The sequence below is a fragment of the Parasteatoda tepidariorum genome, chromosome 5, assembly GCF_982258835.1.
Source record: "Parasteatoda tepidariorum strain Cologne lab strain chromosome 5, Ptep-v5.0, whole genome shotgun sequence".
Taxonomy (NCBI): domain Eukaryota; kingdom Metazoa; phylum Arthropoda; class Arachnida; order Araneae; family Theridiidae; genus Parasteatoda; species Parasteatoda tepidariorum.
In genome coordinates this window covers 69886813-69912162 of record NC_141759.1, presented here as the reverse complement: position 1 = coordinate 69912162, position 25350 = coordinate 69886813, and the positions used below count along the sequence as shown (strand labels likewise).

Below are 25350 nucleotides of genomic sequence, written 5' to 3'. Positions count from 1 at the left end.
AATCTTTTTATTCTTACTCTCAATAATTTCTGATAAAAGATCAATTTTTCTTTTACAAGCTTCCTTGGTTGGAGATTGACTTAAAATAATTTCTTCATTGGAAGTAGAGGGATTATTTGAAAGAACTGTATTGTTATAAGTACTTTTTTCCTTAATGTAAGCTGAAGGTGGTTTTCTGGACTTATGTTCCTAAAAAATGATTTTCAGTGTTAAGGCCATATCACACTTAAGGAAATTCGTCCAACTCAACCTTCAACTCAACTTCAACTCGGAAGACAACTCCGTCCGAAAACATAGGTGTGCTATACTTATCCGAGTTGGATCAACTGCTGTTCAACTCTTTCAGATCTCTTCGAAAGAGTTGATTCAACTTCACAATTCAACCAATCAGGTGGTAGCAACCGCATGTGATTATGGGATAGCACAAGTCAAAACAATATGGCGGCAAAGTTTATGTAAAAAAGCAGCGAATCTAATTTGTTATATATTAATTCAGGTGAGTTTTTAATTGAGTATTGATTTTAAAGTTATTTTATAAGAAGTATAAATCTGTTTCTATCCATTAAAGAAGTTTATGTTATAAATGTGTTATGTTTTTAACCGTGAATTAAAAGTATGATTTTTTACGCCAAATTCGCCAATCTGAAGTAAATTTTGCAAGTACATAAAAGTAGTTTTGTTTTATATTTTGACATTACTTTAAATGATAAACAAATTTTATGAATTGCATTTAATCTTTTTCGTACGTAACTGTATATTTATTAGTATTCGCCGAATTCAAATATAGTTTTTTTTTTTACAATTACTTTGCTCTTTCTATAGTTCCGATATTACTTTGCTCTTTTACGATTTTTTACGATTACTTTGCTCTTTCTATAGTTCCTTTCTATAGTTCAGTGATTTTGAATATTTTTTTACAAAGGAAAAAATTGCGTTATAAAAAGTAAACTTACTCATACCTAAACAATATGCTGACAGAATTAATTTCTTTGTATTATTCTATTTTTAAACTGTATATTTGTCAGTATTCGCGGAATAAAAATTTGTTTTTTTCCAATTACTTTGCACTTTCTATTGACAAGTGGGCCCACCTTGAAAAAACCCACTTGGGACGCTAAGTGGGTTTTATTAAAAAAAAATTTTTTTATTAAAACTTATTGATTCACATTTAATCTTATGTAATTTATTGTGTAGCATAAGTTTGTCAAATAGATCTGCATGCTTTATATGATTAAGTTTTTAATATTTATAAAGTTGAAGAAACTTGTATCTGTAATTTTGTATTACTATTAAAAACTTAAAGAGGGTTTTTTCAAAAAGTAATATTTAATGAAATTAGATTAGATGGAAATTTAAATAACATAGACTGTAAGGATCAATTTTTCAAATGCAGTTGCATTCTTTATATTATTAATAAGCAGGTTTTGAATAAATTATGAAGGAAGTTGAAAATATTTTTTTACCCGTTAAAGCACCTAACAGGTTTTTTCAATGTAATTTTTTTAATAAAAAAGTATTAACACACGTTTAACTTTGAATATACTAATATGTAGGTACTTTTTATATCTGCTTTTTTCATAATTTAATAGATTAATTTATTTTTTGAAATTAAAGATAAAGTTAAAATTATTTATCTAAAAAAGAAGTCTTCTTCTTAAGGTTAAATATTTGAAAAAATGGACAAGTAACTGATACTCCTTGTAATTATACATAATTTTATTTTCACTTTCTATTAATCTTATTATGAAAACATGGAAAACCATTAAAAATTTATTTCAGTTTTTAATGATAATAAAAAACTTACTCATTCCATAACAATATGCTGACAGAATTAATTGGTTGGTAATTTTTAATGACTGTTCCTTATTGTCTGTTGCCTTAAATACATTTGCTTCACCTTTCTTAATAAATTTTTTTACTTGTATTGCAGCAAAGATGAGTCAAAATTTTGAACAAGCTCCCGTTGGAGAAACTTTTAAATGGAGCATCGAAATGGAGAGCACATTTATTGAACTCTTGAAGAAAAAAGAGAACATTTGGAATGTAACATCCCGCCACCACAGGAAATATCATTTAAGAGCTCATAAAAAATTAATCGAAACTGCTTTTGGAATAAATTGTTCACTTTTATCAGTTCTTGTTTTTCCTAATTTTTGAATAGTTTGTGTTTATTCATGTTGAACCTTTAACAAAATAGTGCCGTTTAATAGCTTTCTTTTTTTTAAAATTCAGTTTCACATAAACTTTTAATTTTCTACAAATAGCACAATTTTTTTCAAATTAGAGTATTTCACTAAACATATATAATAATACTTATCGAACTCTTAAAAAACTATTTTAATAATTTTTCAAGAACTTAAAGTCAACATTAAAAAAATTAATTGCATTAATTTGGTGCAAAAAATTATCAAACTCCTAAATTTTGTTATAACTGTTTATTTTTACTCTTATATTAGATTTTGTTTTCTCCGTTGTAAAATATACATAGTAAATGTAAGTTTCAAAAAGCTATATTATGTTATTAAATATATGAAAAACTTAAAGGTAATTTATTTGAATAATTTAAAATAAGTACTATATGACTAAAGGTAAAGAATAATCTAAAAATATATTTATTAACTAAAGATAAAAATCCATTGCTACTTATGTGTTTAATTTATGATAATAAGTGAAATTAATACAGCATGCAACCAATATATTTATAACAAAATGGTGATTTTTTTTTTCCTAATTTACTTTTCCAATATTAAAACTAATTATATATTTTTAACTTCTATGTCAAAGATTACACAAATGAAAACAAACAGTTCTCTCAATAAATTTTCCTAACAGCCTAATCTCTGTCTTCGTAAGCGTCATGCTTTACTCCAAAGTGTCCTTCTCTTAGCTTTTTTTTTTCTTTATCAAACTGTAAATGATCAAACTTGAAATTGCTGAGGAAGGATCCATTGCCGTCGATTAAATTAAATTTAATTACCACACGCGCTGAGTCTTTCGATGAAAATTTTTATCCGTCTATGTATAAAGCGCTAAATCGCCTAAAAAGAAAGAAATCACTCGTTTATCAATGATCAACTCTTTACAACCGCATGGCAACCATAGTTCAACTGTTTCAGGTAGTAGTTGAACAGAAAGTTGAAGTTGAGGTTGAGTTGAAGGTTGAGTTGGACGAATTTCCTTAAGTGTGATATGGCCTTAAGAGGAGAGGACCAAAAAAGAACGGTGTTACCGTCGTGATATCAGGAACGGGGAGGAAATTGAAATAACAGGTACAGAAGATTGAAAAAAAATCGCATGCAAAATGTAAACATAGTTCAAGAGTGAAAAATCTGGGTCTTAAAGAAACAAGGATAACGAAGTAGAAAATCAAAGATAAACATAAATAAACACTTACTTATGGAAACTCTATTCAAGTAGGCTAATCCATTAAAATTGTTAAGTTTTAACTGTTAATTCTAAATGGAAAGTTTGGCAAACGTAATAATTTTTATATTTATTGCATATTAAATACTATGCTTTTCAGGTAACGTTCTTAATAAAACAAAACTCATTTTTTTAAAATAATTAATTAAATTAAACTTTCCCTCAAAAATTTCTAATTAAATTTCAATTTATGGTTATCGATTTCTAAAACATAAATTTTAAGCAAAATCATACTAACTTTAAATTTATATTTACTTTTTTAAAGAATTATATTAAATTATAATTATTAAGAATCCAAATATGTAAGAAAAAATATATGTTTATTCAGAGAAAGTACGTTTTTGTGTCTGATTTCGTAACTTAATTAATAGTTAGCACTAATTAATTAGCATATTTGAGGTCACCCCCAGGAACCATTAAGATTAACACTTAGTTCGTGAAAATCCGATCATTAGAACGAAAGTTATTCAGGGTGATATCCTTTTTTTTTTGCGGACTGTACAGTAATGAAATTTAGGCAATGCGCTTGTCTGAGTAACATATTTAATTGATTAAAGTTTCAAGTTCACAGGTTTATGCAATAAAGAGAAAAACCATTTCAAATATGAAATACTGATACATTAAAAACTGTTGTAGCCACCAGAATTTTGAATGCAAGCATGCAAACGCTATATATATACATATATATATATATATATATATGCTTATATTCAATGCGATTTCATTTGAAAGCAACTTTTAATATCTATCTCGCACTAATAACTCCACAAGTTCATACAATTTTAGAAATAATATATTTAGTTCTTCTGTAACAGCATGATGCAGAATGATTTTAGGAAAATAATAAGTGGTTTTTAAACCACTATTAATACCATTTCTTTTGTTGGAAAAACAATGTCAATCGGCCAAAATTATCATTTTAATACAGATTTCGTTTTCCCCATGGACCATATCAAGTAAACAACACCCGTCGACCTGAAAGGATACTATGCAGCTGATAATTAGCTCTAAGGTCTAATTTTTTATTTATAAGGTTCAGTTTCCTTTTTGTTAACTACAACATTAGTTTTGAAACGGCATTGTTTCGGGTCTTCAAATCCAAATATGAATGTCATATTAATAATAAATTCTATGTTCAACGCAGGTGAATTAGAATTCGAGGGAAGCCAGAAGATTAGTCGACGAGGAAGGGTTGAATAAAATAATCGCTGTGGGGCGTTCCGGATTCGTTGTTGATCAAAATATTGCGAGAGAAGTGCCAGAGATCGACATTGTCGTTGAAGGACATACAAACACTTTTCTTTACACAGGTAAATTTCTAAATTAATATTATTTCGAAGCACTAACTTAATCAGCACTAAATATTTTTTGCTCATTTGTTTCTAAATATTGAAAAATGTTACGCAAAATCTGTGTCACTTGTCACAATCTATTTCATGTGTATCAGTGTTTAAAAATGATATTCATTATGCCATGAGCTAAAAAAAATAAAATAAAATTAACTTAAAAGTTTATGAATTCTGGTTGGAGGGAATAAAATGCACGGTTAAATTCGCTGAATGGTTTTAAATCTTAATCTTATTTTCTGAATTCTGCTTCAAATAAACGATAATGATAAATTTGAATGTATTTAAAACAAAAACATCTTTGGTTGTACTTAGGTTTTAAAAAATGGTTATAACTTCAAATAGTTCTTTTTTGAGATGATATTTTGAAATCGATTTCAGAAAAAGTTAAAATGGATTAATCAATTAAAGAAAAAGCATTGAAGTTTTGAAAATCTTATTTAACCCGTTCCTTCAACAACTAAAATAACTTCAACAACCACTAAAAGTTACTAAAACAAAACTCAGTGTATGCATATTTACCTTTTAATACCCATAGATGCTCATTTTAGCCCATGGAAATTTTGCATGGCTAAAAAAGCATCTTTAAAACTGTGCTAACTGTTTCCAACAATTGCAGCAAAAAGAAATTTCCAGACAAGATAGAAGCGTTTTCAGATTTTTGCTTAAACCTTATAGGTCTTCTTGTAATACATTTGTTTTTAAGAAGTCTTTGGTTAAATGTAATTAATTTACTGTTCTATTTAGGTGTACCGTCATCTGTTGAAGAAGTGCAGGGCACGTATCCAGTAGTCATAGAACGAGAAGATGGATCAAAATCTTTAGTTGTTCAAGACTTTGCATTTGGAAAGTATTTAGGATATTTGAAAGTAATATTTGATGATGGCGGTGAAATTATTTCCTGGGAAGGAAATCTAATTCTGTTAGATTCATCAATAGTGAAAGGTACTTTTCATAAATATTAAATCATATGCTTGATGAAATGAAATACAAATGCATTTTGGAGTGTGTGGATTGTACTGAATAATAAAAAAAAAATTCTATGCAATGATTTTGAAATTTAATAAATCTGGCTTCAGAAATTTGAGTCCTATAAAATAAGGAATAAGATTAATGAAATAACATTTAGTTGGTAACTTCTCCCACATTGATGATTTTTTTTAAACAAACATTTAAAGTAGTGGGGTGATTTTCCTTATAATTCCATTTTTGAATTTATACATTTATTTAAAATGGTTTTGTCTTTTACATAAAATTATTTCAAACTAAATTCTCTGTTAATTATGCGATAAGTTATAGTAAATAAGAAAATATATTTAAACTTGTGTTCACATATTTTCCAACTTTATAAATATTATGGGGAGGTAAAACTTTTCGAGAACTATTAGAGACAGCTCTCGTTTACAGAGAGATTGAATGCTACGATTCTGAGGTGCTCCGGGGGGTTATTCAACCTTTTTTGTTTGTTTTCTAGTCTTTCTTTTCCCTCTTGTTTTTACTTGAAGCATTATTTATTGCACCTCTTGATTTTAACAATTACCACACTTAATTTAACTTTGAATACATTATGCATAAATAAAATCCCCCTGGACCTTATAGAAGCGTTACCACATACGAATTGTATATAGTCAATTCGATCCCGGTTCGAAATCAGGTTAACTTGCTTTTTATTTATTTTACCTAATGGTGAATCCAGTTGGTTGGTTTAAATATTTCCGGACTGTTTTCACCACAGTTTTGCCAGGAATGTTCTTCCGCGGATGACGGAATACAAATTATAGTCCCATTATTGAACTAACCATACGATGTTTACAAGATGTCCATATAACGCAAATGTAGGTTAATTTTCCTAAAATTTCCTCCAAGAAGGTTAGATTGACTTTATTTTTGACTCGGCAGTTATTTTGTCTTTTGAAATGAATCTAAACTCATGTGCATACGGAGATGATTGTGAACTTGCTTCAATATCATCACGGAGTCAACGGTGATAAATATAAGAAATTGCTATTTTGTTATGGGTTGTGTTTTAAAGCATTTTATTATTGCAGATGAAGAAACAGTGGAAATGTTAAAACCCTATGGCAGGGATGGCGAACCAATGGCACGCGTGCCATTCATGACACGCGACACAATATTTTGGGCACGCCACCCATCACAAAGTTCACTATGAAGCATATTAACAATTAAATTAAAATTTACAAAAAAAATTATTTACAAAAAAATTAACAATTAATGCCAAAAAAAACTCAATTACTTACCATAAAAAACAAGCTAACAATAAATAACTAGCAAAAAAATTTAACTGTCCTGCTAAAACTAACATACAATCTAATATAAGTTATTTGTCATCTAATTTGCTACAACAGAAGTCACACTGATGTTACTTTAAGTTGAATTATGCGTATAACTGAGACATTGCAAAATTTTTTCTCTCTCCATAGTATATAAAGAGTTTTGAGTTGATAGTATTTAGCATTATTACTTTCCCAATAATCACGAAATCAAAATTATTTGATGGCACGTCTATGACCACATTAAACAATTTTTTTGAAAAAATGGCACGCTGGAGCAAAAAGGTTCGCCACCCCTGCCCTATGGAGATGAGGTGAAACGACGAGTGCGCCAGTCTGTGGGTCAAACTAATGTCTTGCTAAAGGCACTAAAGGGTGATCGATTAGTTTGTCGCATGAAAGAATGCAATTTGGGAAATTTCTTGGCCGATGCGTCTCTCAGCTACTTCATTGAGCAACCCACAGAAAAAGGATGGAACTTTGTAAGCATCGCTTTGTGGAATTCTGGAGGAATTCGGTCGTTTATAGATGAAAGACTTAGCGAAGGTAGTTCGGTAATTTTTGAGATTTAATTGCTTTAATTGCTCACCTTTGAAAGGCATTAAAAGAATAAAAACAATAAGTTATATTATGTCGCTACACTGGGGAACAATTTTTCTTCCGCTGCGTGTGATTTTAGAACGGATTTTAGAAATTTTCACGTCACTGATTTCAAATCTGTTATCGGTTGCTCTCTACAAGCTACAATTATTAAACAACTTAATAATTTTTTAAAAAATCACTCGAGAGACAGAGAGTCTCCACATCTCTGATACTTAGGGCGTGATGTTAGAAAGGATGCTATAATACATTCCCGTCATACGTTATTGGTCTTAAGTGATATTTTCAAAGGAGCAGACAAATGTATACGTATACGCAGACAAATGTATATAAACGTATGAATAGTTTATAAGCTTAAACGGGCAAAAAATAAACTATAGTAAATGTTGGCGCATGCGCGCCATTCCCTAGCGGAACGAGATTAAATCATCACTTCTCCTATGAGACTCGATAAACATTAGATGTGGATAAATACCTCTTAAACCCTTTGGAAATCCACAATATCTCCAGCTGTTGTTATTGTTTATACCTAATGTTGTTGTTGTTAATAAAAAACAAAAAGTGCAGCTGGTGGTCCGTCGTTATTTACTAAATTATCAAGCGTGTTGGTTTTAGGCCGACATTGTCTGGCACGTCGAGCCATGGAGCGCTCGAATCAAACTACAGCTATGGATACAATAGCAAAACTAAATAAAGCAAAAATTTCCTTGAAAGGAAATATTACTCGAATACAAACCTTTGTTGATAGTATATCTGAAGATATTCCTAATAATACCATACTTAGTGAAATTGAAAAAAGTCGAGCAATTACAAAGTAAGCTTGATGAATTGAGAGTGCATTCTTTCGGTATTGAAAAAATAACTGATCAAGAATTAGAGGAATTCGAAAAAGAAATCGAACAATGCGAATCTCGTCTAGAAGATTTGGAGGTAAGCCTCAAACTTATAATTGATTCTAAAAAAGAAACTGTATCAACTGTAAACGATGTTAAACAAAGTAATCAAACTGAAAATATAACTAACACAAAAATTCCACCTATTATACTTCCAACATTCTCGGGAAGATATGAACAAGTACCTTTAAAAATCAGTTTGATGACTTGATCACCTCTAATGATCAACTAACTCAGTCGCAAAACCTTTATTATTTAAACTCATGTCTCTCAAATGAAGTAAAAGAATTTGCTTCCACATTTGACACATTTTCTTCATTATATGAAGCACTCGATTCACGTTACGATAATAAAAGATTAATCGTTGATGTGCATGTAAATTCCATCCTAAATTTTAAAAATATAGAACGTGAAAATGCTACAGAAATTCGTGCAATGATAGATTGCATTCAAAAGAATTTACGAGCTTTAAAAGTGTTAAAATATGAACGAAACGATTTATTTGACATTTTTCTTCTAAACATAATGCTTAACAAATTAGATAAAGAAACTCGAAAGAATTTCGAATTAATACAAAAAACAAAAGAAGTTCCGTCATACGAACAATTCATTACATTTTTAGAACAACGTGAAGCTGTTCTCTTATCGGTAAATCGAAATTGTTATTCAGAAACGAAAACAATTAAGAAAACAACTAATTTCCCATTTAAAAACAAAACTGTTTTGATGAATGAAAATATAGAGAATAAAAACTGTGTAATTTGTTTGAAAGAATCACATCCTATATTTCGCTGTGATAAATTTTTGAAATTAACACCGCATAAAAGATTTGAACTTGTTAAATATCATAAACTATGTGAAATTTGTTTGAAAAAAAAATCATAAAAAGTGGGAATGTAAATCGTCTTTTGTATGTAATTGTGGTCAACGCCATTCGAATACATTATGTTTCAGACGAGCTATCGCTGAGAACAGAAAACAGCTGGCGTCAGAAAATCAAATCGCTGACTCAGCATTCGAAGGATCAGAAATAAAAAATGAAAATAAAAGCTCTCTTCATAATGCGGTTTTAAGTAATACTTCTAATGAAAATAAAAAGAATGTTTTATTATCTACTGGAAATATTCTCTTGCAAAAAGGGGATGGGTCATTAATTAAATGTAGAGTTATTTTCGATTCGGCATCAAATGTTAATATATTGAGTAAGAAAACGAGTGAAATTCTTGGGATTAAATTAGAAAGAATCCAAACATTCGTGGCTGGACTTAATTCGACTAAACAAAATCTGAAAGGAAAATTGAGTACTATCATTTCAAATAAAAGTGGTAGTTTTAAAGAACCGATTGAATTCTTAGTCGCAGATAAAATTACGGGTCTGACTCCAAGTGTCAGCTTAGATATATCGAAAACGAAAATACCCGAGTTTTTAGAATTAGCGGATCCTTCATTTTTTGAAGCGAAAGAAGTTCACGCTTTATTAAATGCTGATATTTTCTTTAGAATAATTAAGGATAACGTTTATAAAGTTAATGAAGATTTGTTGTTAAGAGAAACGAAATTCGGATGGATCGCGAGTGGTCGACTTGATGAGAAAAAAATTAATAATGAAAATTCGTGTCTTCTTCTCAAAAACGATGATTCTATAGACGATACCTTAAAACGCTTTTTTGAACTTGAATCTCTCGGCATAAAAGACGACCCTTGTCTTCGAGAAGAAGATCAAGCCATGAACATTTTTGAACAAACTGTACAATATAAAGATGGTCGATATATAGTTGAACTACCATTCCGTAAACACTGGAAAGAATTATCCAATAACGTTTGCGTTGCAAAACAACGATTTCTTAATTTATGGAGAAGATTGCGGTTCGATAATGAACTATATTCGCAGTACCGAAATATCATTCGGGACTATTTAGATCAAGGAATAATTGAAGAAGTAGAGAGTTCTGAATCGGACTTTGATAGACCCTTGTTCTATTTACCACATCAGGCCATTAAAAAGGAAGGTCGCGTTACAACTTCAACTCGAATAGTGTTTGACGCAGCATCTCACCAGGTAGACGAACTTTCATTGAATGACTGTTTATGGCCAGGTCCAAACCTTTACCCTAACCTTTTCGATATACTTATCAACTTTAGACTAAGCCGTGTGGCTATTTCATCAGATATTCGTCAGGCCTTTTTACAAATTTGCATTGCGGATAAGCACAAGGATACAGTACGATTTCTGTGGACAGACAGTGATCCTCGTTTGGACTCAAAACCAAAACTTCGAATTTATCGTTTCAAGAGATTACTCTTTGGACTTAACACTAGCCCTTTCCAACTAGCAGCCACCATCAAACATCATATTGAAAAAATACAGAGAGGAATATCCCACGACTGTACATCATCTAGATTCTTACATGTACGTAGACGATTGGATAACAGGTCAAGATACCCGAGAAGAGGCAATTATAATATCCCGAAGTGCAAAGAAAATCATGAAGGAAGCTGGAATGGAGATGAGAAAATGGATTAGCAACGACTCCGCCTTGATGAGTCAGTGGTCAGAAGAAGCCTTTGACACTTATCCAGTTGATATTCCTATAAACTTAGGAACTAATAATGCTAAGGTATTAGGCATGACATGGCAAACTGAAGATGATTGCTTGATATTAGACACAAAAGGTATTTTAGAATTCGTTTCAAACTGCCGAAATACCAAAAGATTTCTTCTGCAGACCATCGGAAAGATTTTTGATCCAATTGGATTGTTTACTCCCTTCACAATACGGATGAAATGCCTCATTCAAAAACTTTGGGAAAAGAAAGTTTCGTGGGATGAGAATATCCCTCCAAGCATTATGGAAAGTTGGAAAAATTGGTGTAAAGAGTTACCACTCCTGGGAGATCTTAGAATTCCAAGACTTGTGCTTGATTCTAACAGTAATAGTGACATCGTAGAAATGCATGTTTTCTGTGATTCCTCGAAACTTGCATACGGAGCTACCATTTATGTGAAACTTAAAATACGAGACAAAGTGTATGTAAATTTCGTTACTTCGAAAAGCAGAGTTGCACCACTAAAAGGAGTTACTTTGCCTCGACTTGAGCTTCTAGGAGCCTTAGTAGCTGCACGTCTGAGTTCCAAAGTGCTGAAAATCATCAATCAGAAAAGACAGTGCACAGTGTTCCATTGGACCGATTCAAAAGTAGTTTTGTTTTGGATTAGAGGATCTCAGAAAAAATGGAAACAATTCGTCGCTAATCGTGTTCGAGAAATCACTAAGCTGACTGATCCTAATACTTGGTTTCACTGCGCCGGAAAGGAAAATCCCGCTGACTTGTTGACAAGAGATCCCGGTGCAGAATCGCTTCTACACAGCAAAAAGTGGTGGCATGGTCCTTCATTTTTGTTGTCCGATGAACTTTTGAGTGAATTTGACTGTCCAGTGCCAAATGAAGAAGAATATTTACCAGAACTAAAATCCAAAAACTCAGTAGAAACTACAGTCTTGACTTTAAATCATGACAAAACCTTTTTTGATAATCTGATTAATCGTAGCAATAGATTTTTAACTATAGTTCGAATTTGTAGTTATCTTTTCAGGTACATTCATAACTTGAGAAATCCAGAGAAAAGGATTCTTGGTCCTCTGAAGGTAGAAGAATTTTCCATTGCTGAAACCTATCTAATTCGCTGCTTGCAGGAGCAAGAGTTTCCAAAAGAATTAACTGCTCTAAAGTCGGGAGGTAGCGTTTCCAATAAAAGTAAGATCTTTAATCTATCACCTATTCTAGATGAAGAAGGGTTATTGAGAGTGGGTGGCAGACTAGAAAATTCTCAATTATCGTACTCGAGTAAACGGAACTAACATGGTAGGGGCTAATAAAGAACTTAATTGTTTGTTTAAGATGGTAAGGGATCGAGAGGAATCATTATTCGCATTTTTTGGCGAAGAAAAAATTGAATGGAGCTTTATTCCCCCCAGGAGCCCAAATTGGGGAGGGCTTTGGGAAGCAAACATTAAATCATTTAAATTTCATTTTAAGCGTGTAGCAGGGAACTCTAAATTTAATTAGGAAGAATTTTTAACACTCGTAACTCAAATAGAGGCAATATTGAACTCTCGACCTCTTACTCCTCTTAGTTCTGATATTGAAGATTTAGAAGTGCTGACACCGGCACATTTCTTAATAGGGAGGCCGATAACAGCCATAGTTGAACCATCCCTAACTGATATCGAGCCAAGTCGTTTAAACTCTTGGCAGAGAATTACCAAGTCAGTACAAACAATCTGGAAACGATGGAGCCTTTCTTACCTGAATAGCTTACAGCAAAGAAAAAAATGGGTAAAAAATCAAAAAAATTTAAAAATCGGGGATATGGTTTTGATAAAAGAAGAAAACCTTCTCCCATGCAAATGGGTCTTGGGTCGGGTAGTAAAACTGTATCCTGGACAAGATAATCAAATAAGGGTAGTTGAAGTAAAAACTTGTAAGGGAGTATATAAAAGGTCAGTTTCCAGATTGAGTGTACTGCCGATAGAAAATTAAATAGTTGTATATTCATCTAAATAATTGTATATAATTTTATGTAACACTTGTATTTTATTAGAATTTCATGTAAAAAATGTTAAATGTATCTCAAAGATTCTGATTGAGTATTAGTTATGTTAAAGTTATAATACTCAATAATGTTAAAGTTTTTGTAAAATTATATGCTAAATGTATAAGTGCAAAAAAAATTGTCAAGTTCTTGCATGTGAACAGTGCAAGGCTGGGCGGTGTGTTGGCGCATGCGCGCCATTCCCTAGTGGAACGAGATTAAATCATCACTTCTCCTATGAGACTCGATAAACATTAGATGTGGATAAATACCTCTTAAACCCTTTCGAAATCCACAATATCTCCAGCTGTTGTTATTGTTTATACCTAATGTTGTTGTTGTTAATAAAAAACAAAAAGTGCAGCTGGTGGTCCGTCGTTATTTACTAAATTATCAAGCGTGTTGGTTTTAGGCCGACAGTAAATATGCCATTTTGAATTACTGTAGTTTCTGGAATAAAACTAATTTCAGATTTGAAATTCTCACACCCGAGATAGGTAAAATCAAGTACTGTATGAATGCAACAAAAAATTTTGTTCCCCAGTGTAATCCATATGCTCCCGATAATCCATTGAGGAGAGATTTAGGAATGCTATCAGTTATGCTAATCTCAATAACTCTTCTCTTCTACGTGTTTAAATAATAAACGAATTTTTAAGAAAAAACCATTTTTCATAGCAAAGCAAAATTTTAATATTAAAAAAAATTAATATGCACTAAATTACTAAACTACTAGTATCTACTAAAACGCTAAATTAAATATTTTAGTCAGTTTTATTAAGAAAAAAATAAATATTTCCAGAACTAAAATCATAACTTTAAGAAATATCTGTTCCTGAAAATCATAATTTCTTTATGGATTAAAAAATTGGCAACACACTACAAGTCACCTCTTCTCTACTCCAACTGTTCCACTTTCTGAAACTCTTCGCTTCGTGACTCCACAGTAACTCTCCTGCCTTTGGTCACATTGTTCCGTCTAAATCTATTTACCTGACGTTTTTCAAATGCATTTCGAAAACGCATATATACCAACGCCTTTTTTTTCCAGCTTCATTTCTTATTTTCCTACTGTGAGTTAAAAACATAAATAAACAGTCATTATATATGTTTTTCAAATAAAAATCATGTACGAACTCAACCAATTCGCGGTTTTAAATTAGAATTCACAATATAAAAGCATCATTAAAATAAATGAATATATTTTTTGGCTTTAAAAATTTTACTTTTCGTTTTCGATATTAGTTTTACAGTTTACGTAAAAATATGTCATGGATGTCCCACGTACAACAGTATCAAAAACTTTTTAAACCCTCTCTTAATTCATTTCAATTACTGAATATCTGCTATTTTTAATAGATTGTATGCTTTATAATTGGCCACAATAGTTATAACCATCCTGAAATCTTTCAGTGAATATAACATTAACAGGTGTCTGTTACATACTTGTAGTAAGTTAAGTAAAAAAGTTATCAACAAATCAACATCCGACTACAATCAGTTTATTATTTGGATAACTATAAACCATCACATTATTTACACTATTTATAATCTTCAGTTTTTCAGTCGTTCTCATTTCACTTAAAGAAACTATTCTAATTGCCACTTTTCTATTTATTATAGCTATACACAATGCTGTGCATTATCATAAAATATTATTTTCACATATATTAAAATATACTATATATTTTGTAAGGTAACATCACATTCGAAGATATTTTGTCTGTTGCTCCTTTTGGTAATACCATGGACGTGGTACAGTTAAAAGGAAAACACCTAAAGCTAGTTTTGGAACATTCTGTGAAAAATTACGATTTAGATGCTTTTGATCCCCCTGGCAGTTTTTTACAAGTTTCAGGTATATAGTATATAGCTCCAATTATTAATAAAATGTAATTGACAATGGTTTGCTCGTATTTTTGAGCTGTGCTAATCAGGGACCGATCAAGACAAATTCAGGCTCAAGGCCCACAACATTTTCAGGGCCCCTAGCAAAATATTTTGAAATTAAATTACTGAAGAGTAGTCCGAACAATAAAAAAATCTATTAAACTGCATGATTCAAGTGAAACATTCTAAAAAATTTTGAAAGCAGATAGTTGAATATTATTTTTCTGAGATAAAGTTTTCGCATCTAAATATTAAAGCAAGATATAAAACAACAAACAATGTTGTATGAAAATGAAATTAGTTTGGTGACCAGAAAGAGTTGAAATCTGTGATTTTTGCTAAATGTCACTGATTAGCTGAATTATTTTTGAAGATTGTAGCCTTCCATCTACAGCTTTACATATTTGTTAAAAATAGGCTTTTGGTTCTTGTAGCCTTCCATCTACAGCTTTACATATTTGTTAAAAATAAGCTTTTGATTCTTCCATCTACAGCTTTACATATTTGTTAAAAATAAGATTTTAGTTCTTGTTGACACTAATCATTTATAAGAGACATTGTGAATATGCATTCTCGTTGCATTTGCTCAACACGTTCACGTCGGAAAAGTGAAAATACTGGTAGAAGAACTATTTCAATATTAGATAATATTCGGGAGGAGTTAATCTATTCTCAACAATAACAATTCACTGTATTGAAATTTATCACGGCGAAGAAGCAATTCGATATCAAAATTGCATCCGTTAAAAACAATTGGTAGTTATGGATTTTTATTATTCCCGGTAAAAAACTAAAAAATGAAATCTATTGCTACCAGTTTTTACTCCGGTGCGCTGCCAAGATGAGACAATCTAGCTTGACCCACCGGTGGGTCACCCCGGCGTGAACGTGTTAAGCCATTGGAGTAAAAATTGCACTAATTAAAATTCAGCTATACTTTTGAGTTTGATTAGTGCAATGTTTACACAAGTTCGGTTTATTATTAAGATTATTGAATTAGAAGATTTGAAATAAAAAATTGCCTTTTTGAGAAAAACTGTTTCTTTCAGTATTCAAAAAAAAAAAAAGTAATATTGTGGACTTTTTACTAATTTTTGTGGCCCCCAGAAAGTGTGGGCCCTAGGCCCATGCCTGTTGGGCCTAGGCAATAATCAGACCCTGGTGCTAATCTGATCAACGCTAACCATATTGCAGAATGAATTATAAATTCGCATACGGGCAAAATTTTCTGATAAATTTTAAAATGATAAACATATTGTTTTTTTTTTTAAAATAAAAAATAATCGATAAATAAATAAATGAAATTTATTGAATTTAAAAATAAAAATGTAAATACTCGACTTTATTTTAAGTTTTTATTTCTCAAGAAATATTCGACTAATTTCGGATTTTGGGATGAAAAGCACATCTTTGGATGATTTTCAGAGATTTTTATACCTTATGCTTCAAAAATTGTGAGACGATTACTAAGTTAAATAATAAATAATCAGTATTTGTGAAAAAAGAATTTATTTTGAAAGAATTAACTTTGAAAGAATTTATCACTCGTTATGTTATTCCATAAGTATTTGCAAGAATTTTTTCATTTGCATGATTAGTTTTGAAAATGTATTTGAAGCTTGAAGATGATTTAAATTTCTTGATAGCTGTTTCATTATAGGTCTGCGGTTTTTTGATTTGTATGACGAATTTTCGATCTGTATTTTAAACTGATTTAAATTTTTTAATAACTGTTTCATTATTATAGGTTTCTGGCTTTTCGGTTTACATAATTAATTTTAAAACTGTATTTCAAGTTGATTTAAATTTTCTTGATAGCTATTTCATTTTAGGTCTCCGGTTAGTTTATAACGTATCACAACCAGCTGGTTCAAGACTTGTTGAGGCTTATGCTCGTTGTGCAGATTGTAGGATTCCACAATATCTTCCAGTGGAAGACGAACAGCCATATTGGGTAGTTATGAATACCTATCTTGTAAAAGGTGGAGATGGCTTTGATGCTGTTCCACAAAACGCTCTGGGCAACAGAAACACCGGTGAGATATTTTATTACAATCCTTTTTTTTTATTAATACTTATGTGTTTTTATTTAAAAAAAGAACAGTCGTGTTTCGGAGAAATTATTATACAGCAATGTTTATAGATAATCAAATTTGTAGCATAAGTATCCTACTGAGCTAGGCGGTATATCTAGATATATACATTTAAGGTTAAATGCACAGCTTTACCACATTATTTTATATCCATATGCACCCCTGCATAAAGAGGTGTGTGTACTTACGTGGTCAAAATTTTCCTGCAGACCTTTTAATTGTTTTTATTTAAATCATGGTAATTTTTCCTTTTATAAGCTATCACTTCTTTTCAATTAGGGAAGAAAAAGACCAATTGGACAATTTCCCATCAAGAATCTTTTAAGTTCATTATGGTGGATATAAATTGTTTGCAAACAAGATTAATACTGATAATGAAATCATTTTACTACCATTATATTCCTTATGCAAAATGATCCGTTCTAAATCAATGACAACAGGCACTGACAAATTAATCCATTAAAGATTGGTCTCAAAAAGTTTGCTTACTTGTCGTTGTTATAGGCCATTAAAGCAAGGGGTGCGATTGTTCTTGTTTTCCAGTGGCACCATCTATAGCCATAGATTCGACTTCTGCCACAACCATACGCCACACCCGATTATAGGACGTACCCATTCATACACCCATTCATTCATCCACAGATCGCAATTTTGACTTGAACCAGAGAATGATCAACCTCCAATTCTGTACCCCCTGAGATATAATTTGAAATGGGGACATGGAAACTTTGTGACCCAACAGATTTAACGTGCACCAGTTGCCACTTACTACACTGGGAGTCATCGAACGGCTAGATTCGAACTCCCATTCTCACAAACATGAATCAAGCACCCTACCAACCAGGCTATACCGGCTAGTTTGTTTACGTGGCAGAATTGTTTGAAATATGAAAAAAGGAATTATTATTATTAAAGAAGGAATTTTGACGTTAAGAGGAAATTGAATAAGATTTGTTATATTTCACTCGAACTACTTAATACATCATTGACCGAGTTCGGTGCTATAGACAGGGTTGCCATGGGTGACTGCAAAAAGTATCTGCTGAAAGTAGTGACATATTTCAAACAAAATATATGCAAGAAGTAGTGACTGATAAAATTCTAAATTTTGTTTCAAAAAAATTAAAGTTATGAACTATGTCTAACATATTTTTTTTTCGGTTTGCTATTGAAAGTGAAAGCGAAGAATGTTTTTGTTTTAACTGTGAATAATTAGAAGTGTTAGTCCTAGTGGTAGTTACGATTAAATAATTAAAGAGATAATAAATGAACAAAAATGAATGAAATTTCTACTTCTTTTAACATATACTGTGACATCCCTGCATAGTGATTCACTGCTCTGTTGCACAGAACTCTCCCAAAGATGTATTTTATGTAGTTTAAATCAGGGCTCGAAAAAACTCAGAAATTTTACCCGTCCCCGAGGACGGTTTGTCCAACAATGTACCCGTCCTCCTTTGAAACTAACCCGTATCTTCTAAATAAATAAAAATATAATTTTCTCTTATTTATTACAAACATTTATATAAATTGCGCAATGAATTAGTAGTTACTAGGATTACAAATACTAGGATTACATTATACAATAATAAAAGAAATACTAGGTTACTAATAGTAACCTAGTATTTCTGTCATGAAATAATTTCTTTCTTTCATGAAATAATTTCTTTCTTTTATGAAATAATTTAAATGACAAAGGTCAAGTTACCTGGAATGTCAATTTATCCGAGGGTACTGCGTTTTTTAAAGGAATCAAATATGACGTTTGCCAGTTCCACAATCAAGCCAATGATTTACAGAGGTTTCTGCACAGAAATCTTAAAGGGGTTTTCCATTTAGGTAGACGTTCATAATTTCGTTTAACGCTTCTTGTTTAAAACCAGTATGTAATGTTTTTTTTTTTTTTTGTAAGTTCATTGCTGAAAAGTCTCTTTCAACCACTGCAGTACTCCCAGACAGAGAAAACATCAAACATCAATTCCACCATGCGCAGTATGTTGCTGTATTGTGGGTCATTTTGCTGCATTAGGTTTTATAAATAGCTTAGGCTCGGAGGAATGAAGTTTTCTGGTGTTTAACGATGTTATGTATCTTACATTTTAGTTACTCCGACAGGCTTTCTTGAGGAAAATTTTCTTTATCTACTCCTTCAAAAAAGATTGTAAGACAAAAAAAATTTAAAATGTATCTCGAACATTAACGGAAAAATGGCCGTCCGCGCGGACGTCGGATTCGAGAAATTCGTTGTCCGCTGGGAATTTTTGACAGCCGAGGACGGGCGGTTTTTCGAGCCCTGGTTTAAAGAGAAAAATAACAAAATAATAATCGATTGTTTCTTTGCCTCTTTGAACCAAGTCAGCTTTCAGAAATGAACTAAATTTCATTATTTTTTTTCCCAGATGAATTAGACATTGATATTATAATCAAATATGCCCAGAAATTGTCTCCAGTCACGACAGGCTTAGAAGGAAGAATTGCAGTCATCTCGGCAAGAGACAATTTTCAAATGCCAACCACCGAGCAGACAGTTTCGAGAGTCGATGAAATTACTACAGAATCTTTAATACCTGGAAACATTGCTGAAGAAGTTACAACGCATAAAATCCCAGACGGATCGTTATTACAAAATCCATCCATCGGCAATGTGATGGATACGTTAGAAACAGGTTTAGATAAAGCGCGCACTGGAATTGAGACTCTTAGCAGTAAATTAAACAATTTAAGAGACAGTGTGCGGACAGTTGATATACCACGAGTAGGAAAGTAATCCGAGTTTGGAACTTTTTAAGTCAAAGATATATAAATGATAGCATTCATTTTCAATACTCAAATGTAGTTTGACATGACAGATTATTTAGTTAATTCTGTAACGGGCCGTTTAGTAAAGCTTGAGTAAAGGAAGTTCACTGGGCTTGTTACATTAAATTTGATATTTATCACGAATTTTTTTGGTGATATGTTTACTATCTCTCATTAGAGGTTATTAAAAAGTAGGTTACAAAACGATTTAACCTAAGTGGTTAATTCGTCAGAGAGATCGTTGCAAACGTTTAGTTTGAGGACCTGTCCATTGATTGGCCAATGGCGCAATCCAACTTTATTTCTATCTTCTCCAATTTATTCTTTCGAAATTTTCATTGCATTGTAAATTGTCTTAGATATTTTCACAAAGAAAAAAAAATTTAAAATAATAAAAGTGTTTTTTTTTTTTTTTCGTCAGCGACATTAGTAGCAGAGTTGGCCGTTGATTACAGTAATCGATTACAACTGTAATTGATTACAGATAATTACAGCTATGTAATCAATTACTTGTAATCACGATTACAAGTAATCAATTACTTGTAATCGTGATTACAACTTTCAAAAAATTTTGATTACAGCTGTAATCATGATTACAATTTTGATTACAGTAATCAATTACTTGTAATCATGATTACAAGTAATTGCGATTACAAGTAATCACAACAAAAACGATTACAAGTAATTATGATTACAAGTAATCAAAATATATGATTACATGTAATCATGATTACATGTAATTTGATTACATGTAATTGTGATTACTTGTAATCAAACTATACGATTACAAGTTATTACGATTGTATACTATAGTCAAATTTTTTATGTAAGTATTCATGTGTTTACATATTTTTATGTACATAGAATGTACGCACGCATGAACGTACAATTTGCGATTCCTATACATACAATGTATGCACAAATGTTGTTTGTACGTACAATAGTCATAATTATATTGTAATATACTTAATGCAATGCGCATATGCTTAGTACATATAATTATGCATTTATGATACATGTACGCATGTATGTTAGTTTGTACAAAAAGGCAATGTTTTGTATCTTTGTATGCATAGAAAATGTATGTATGAACGTATATGAAAATAATGTTTATGCGTTTGCATGCTTTTATGTACTTAAGTGCATATATTGTATAAATTTACGATAATAGCACGTATATACAATGTACGTTTGTATATAAAATTGTACGTATTTGCGTACAATATGTAAGAATGTTATTTAAAGGTACAATATATGCACATAGTTGCGTAAATAAAATGCGTACATGTATACATGCATAATTATATTTACATCGATATATGTGCACGTAAAGTATGTACTTATGTACAACTTACGTATGTACTTGTATAACTACATACTTTGTTAATACTTATGCGCATGTAATACATGGATGTACAAAAAAATAGTTATATGCACAATGTATGTATGTGCATACAACGTATACATGTACATAATTACAAGTAATGTACAAATACGTGCGTACATTTAAATATATGTAATTACAATATACACATACATTGTGCATACATTAAAAAAATTTATATGAGTAAAGTTATTAAAATTTGTTTTAAAATTTATTCTAAGGTATATGAAACTCGACCTCATATTTTTTAGAAAGCAAACGATAATTTTATTTGGAATTTCTAAATATTAATTCTACACATAAAATTTACCGTTTTTCTTACCATTTAAAAAATTTCTATGAATCATGCATTATGTTATAAAAAAAATAAATCTGTATTGTCAAACATTTCATGAAAATACCTGAAAATAATTTTTTATTCAGAGAATTTCAAAATGATATAGAACAATTAAAGCTGAAAACTAAATTTAAATATCGTTTGATTTTGTCATTTAACTTGCTTGAGTCATTAGAAGTTAACTTACATGCATTTTATTTATTGCGTTGTACACATATTTAGACATAAATGTAATGTACATATGTATACCCATACAGCCACAAATATCCACATCACATCTTAGAGATATCTCTTGGATAAAAAAACTGGATATTGCCATATCCATCAGAGATCCCCGAGACGTCTGAATATCCATGAAATATCCAACAGAAATCCAGGAGTCGCATCTGTGTGATGTCTAGCAGATATTTGGATATTGATGTCTGCTGCACATCCAAGAGACATCCGACAGATATCTTTGACCTACCACAGTCATCCAAGGGATGTCCTAAGTTAAACATTGATATCTCTCTCACATCGTTTCGATGTCTGTTATATTTAGTTTCTGGATATCCCAAGGATATTCTTTTAGATGTCTCAGAGACAACCCTGAATGTCTGAGAGACATATTTCATTTTTGTTTACTAAAGTATTTAAAAAATGCTTATTTACTAAATTTGTATTATTTATTATTAAACGATACAAATTTTTAATTGAGAATTTCTCATTAAATTGATTTCTCTTGTATTATGAGTATATTTAGATTGTATATCACGTAAGTTTTGAGAATATTAATTGCAAAATGTTAGGATATATGTAAAATACTCATAATACCCGATTCACTTTATTTGACAAATTATTTCAGAATTCTAATTTGAAATATTTGTATACTTGAAATTATTTTTTGCTTTGATTGCTACCTTAAGAAATTTGTTAAAGTAGTAAATTTTATAATATACTGAATTTAGTAAAATTTTATTAAAATACATTTTTTTCCAAGGTGATTGTAATATTCAGAAAGAGTGTTTTAAATTAGAAACGTAATTACAATTATGGCATAAAAAATTTTATTGGAAGAAAAGAACTGGTTGTAGTATTTGAAAAATGAAGGTTGAAGGAATAATATGAAAATATTTCAAGATTCTGAATTTTTCAATTATGAAGAAAAAAATTGTAAAACATCAATGATTCATTTTCTAAAATTAAAAAAAAAATTTAAATTAACTTTAAGAAAAGTTTAAATTATTATTATGAGTTTTAATTTAAATTAGAAAAAAAGGAAAATTTCTGAAACTGAAATTTTTTTACATTTTCATGCTTATTGAAAAGAATGTTAAATAAATAAGGGTATAAATCGAAACAATCATATATAAATAGTTTATTTACAAAAAAATAGTTTATTCACAAAAAAGTAAAATTTAAAATTTTTTAATGAAGAAACATTTCTTGCTTTTTGCATGCCGTTTTTCATACATTTTTCAATTTCATGGTCTGTTGCTATGTCTTGGATCGAAGGATTTCTCCTCACAGCACCTAAAAATAGAGCAATAGCATAGCATAAGTTTTAGAAATGATTGAAATTAAATATTTATTAACGACATTCAAGAAAACTACCTATTCTTTCCTTAACAGATTTTTTTTACCCCTCAATTCTCCATCAGAAATTTTTTTCTAATAAAAATAGTCAAAATTTTAAATTTTGTTTCTGTAGTTTAGTTTGTTTACAGAAATGAGTTAAAGTAAAAAATGTGTAAAAAAGTTAAATGTGACTTTTTAAAATAGCATTTACTCTCAATAAATGTTAACTTTTTAATTGCATACAGAATGATATGATGCACTATTTTGCCACTATAAAGTACACATTAATCTTTTTTATAATCTGGTTAAAAGCAATAAGCTTGATTTGATTGATAAAAATAGAAGGAATTATGGAGGAGTCTACCAGAAAGAGCATAAAAATCCTTTTAATTTATGCTAAGAAGAAGAAGAAAAAAAATTCTAAAATGTGTGCTGGTGAAAATTAAAAGACCAGTGGTTAATTTATTGACATATTAGTTTAAACATTTTTGTTGTAACCTTTCTCCATATTTTTGCTTCTTAAAATTACCCAATCGTACTTTATCATTTAAGGATACAGTAATAATATTTATACAGCATGAATAATCAAATTTTTCAACAAAAAATGAGCACTCAAAAAATATTTTTTATCACTTTCCAAAAAAATACAAACACATTTTTGAAAACTTAAACTAGTTTCGGTTAAATATTGCAAAGAAAATCGTGAATATCACGTTTTTTTTGTTTTTGTAATTTACGACAACAATCGCCACACTAAAAAATTTCTTTTTAAAAGATAGAAAATTAAGCACTTTTTTCAAACCCACAATAAAATAAAAACACCTTAAATATCTTTTAAAATATGAAAATAAAAAATAAGCACCTTTAAGCATTTTTTAAAAATGCTAGGCACCCTGTTACGTTAGAAAACGAAGATAGATTTCATCACATTTTATTACATACCTTGCTTGCTTATATATATTAGATAATTATGTTTCAAATTTAAAAAGTTAAATTTTTTTTCTTCTACAAATGCCATGAGTCAGACAATGAACAAAATAATTAAACAAATTTTTGTGAATTGATGCATTGTAAATAAGGGCACATTATTTGAGAGATAGCTCATATGCTTTTGTAATTATGGTTAAATACTAACTCATAAAAAATTTTATTTAAGGAATACAATTTTTTCTTAAGAAAACAAATAGTAAAAAGTGACAGCTATTTTTTTTCTTAATTTTATGATTTTTTTTCTTCTTTTCTCTTTTTATAAATTTATAATTTTTTATGAAATATGTGTGCATACATATATATTTCTTTTTTATTACATTAAAATCAACTCATAAATAAAAATGTTTTATACTTCTTATGTCATTTTGATTTATTTAATCAAATCGGTAAACATATGAAAAAATGAAAATTTTGTTGGGAAAGATTTGTAAAATATACTATTTTTAACTTCCAAATTATTTTGTTGAGAAATGGGAGTTTTAACAGTGTCTAGTATTGGGTCTGGTAACAGGTTTAGATAATATGAATAGGCTTTAACTTTCCAAAATTGGTTAATGAATGTATCAGATTGAATGAATGTATATTCAAACTTTACATCTAGATCTGGGCTAGATCCAGTGGTGCACTGTAAAATTCTGAGTTAAAAAACTTCATAACAATAACAATATTGAACACTCAAGGTAACACAGGAAAAAACCAAAGGGGAAAAAAAAGTAAGAAAAGAGCAAGGAAGTAAATAATAAAATAGTGAAGCACTCTGAGATTGTACCTGAGAAGAACAAATTAGTAATTAAATAACAAAAATTATACATAGTTCATCACTTCCTATTTAATTATATACAAACATCGTGTCTTAACTGGTGTATACATACCAGTTGAAATTTGCATTTGGACAAAAAAAAAAAATTTATTTTAGTAAAAAGCTATTAAAATATTCACCCAAAAGTTTTGCTTCATGGCAAATCCAATCTGGAGAAGGTTTAGTTAGCTTCATAACAAGTTTCATTACTTCATACTCTTTTAAAGGAGGCCACACACAACCTTTTGTTGACAACCAGGTCACTGGCACAACTGCAACCTCATCAGTCAATAGAAACTTAACAATTGAAAAATTGTTCGGCGTTATCTATATAAAGCAAAATTAAAAATACTT

At 30.3% G+C, this 25350-nt stretch overlaps 1 protein-coding gene across 1 annotated transcript; it reads left to right on the top strand.

Moving 5' to 3' along the window:
- Window positions 1-1935: 1935 nt before the first annotated feature.
- On the top strand, window positions 1936-20542 carry LOC147809473 (snake venom 5'-nucleotidase-like). The gene is made up of 8 exons (XM_087162834.1): window positions 1936-2043; window positions 4577-4733; window positions 5517-5714; window positions 6818-6859; window positions 7370-7606; window positions 14844-15005; window positions 16870-17073; window positions 19530-20542. The coding sequence occupies exons 1-8, from the start codon at window positions 1936-1938 to the stop codon at window positions 19895-19897; spliced, it is 1476 nt and encodes a 491-aa protein (XP_087018960.1). The 3' UTR covers window positions 19898-20542.
- The last annotated feature ends 4808 nt before the right edge of the window (window positions 20543-25350 follow it).

Bases quoted from the DNA above. Each gene is read 5' to 3' on its own strand.
- LOC147809473 (XM_087162834.1), top strand. From the start codon at position 1,936: ATGAGTCAAAATTTTGAACAAGCTCCCGTTGGAGAAACTTTTAAATGG. The intron at 2,044-4,576 runs GTAACATCCCGC...CAGGTGAATTAG, and splicing joins AAAAAGAGAACATTTGGAAT to AATTCGAGGGAAGCCAGAAG. The intron at 6,860-7,369 runs GCGAACCAATGG...TGCCCTATGGAG, and splicing joins AAAACCCTATGGCAGGGATG to ATGAGGTGAAACGACGAGTG.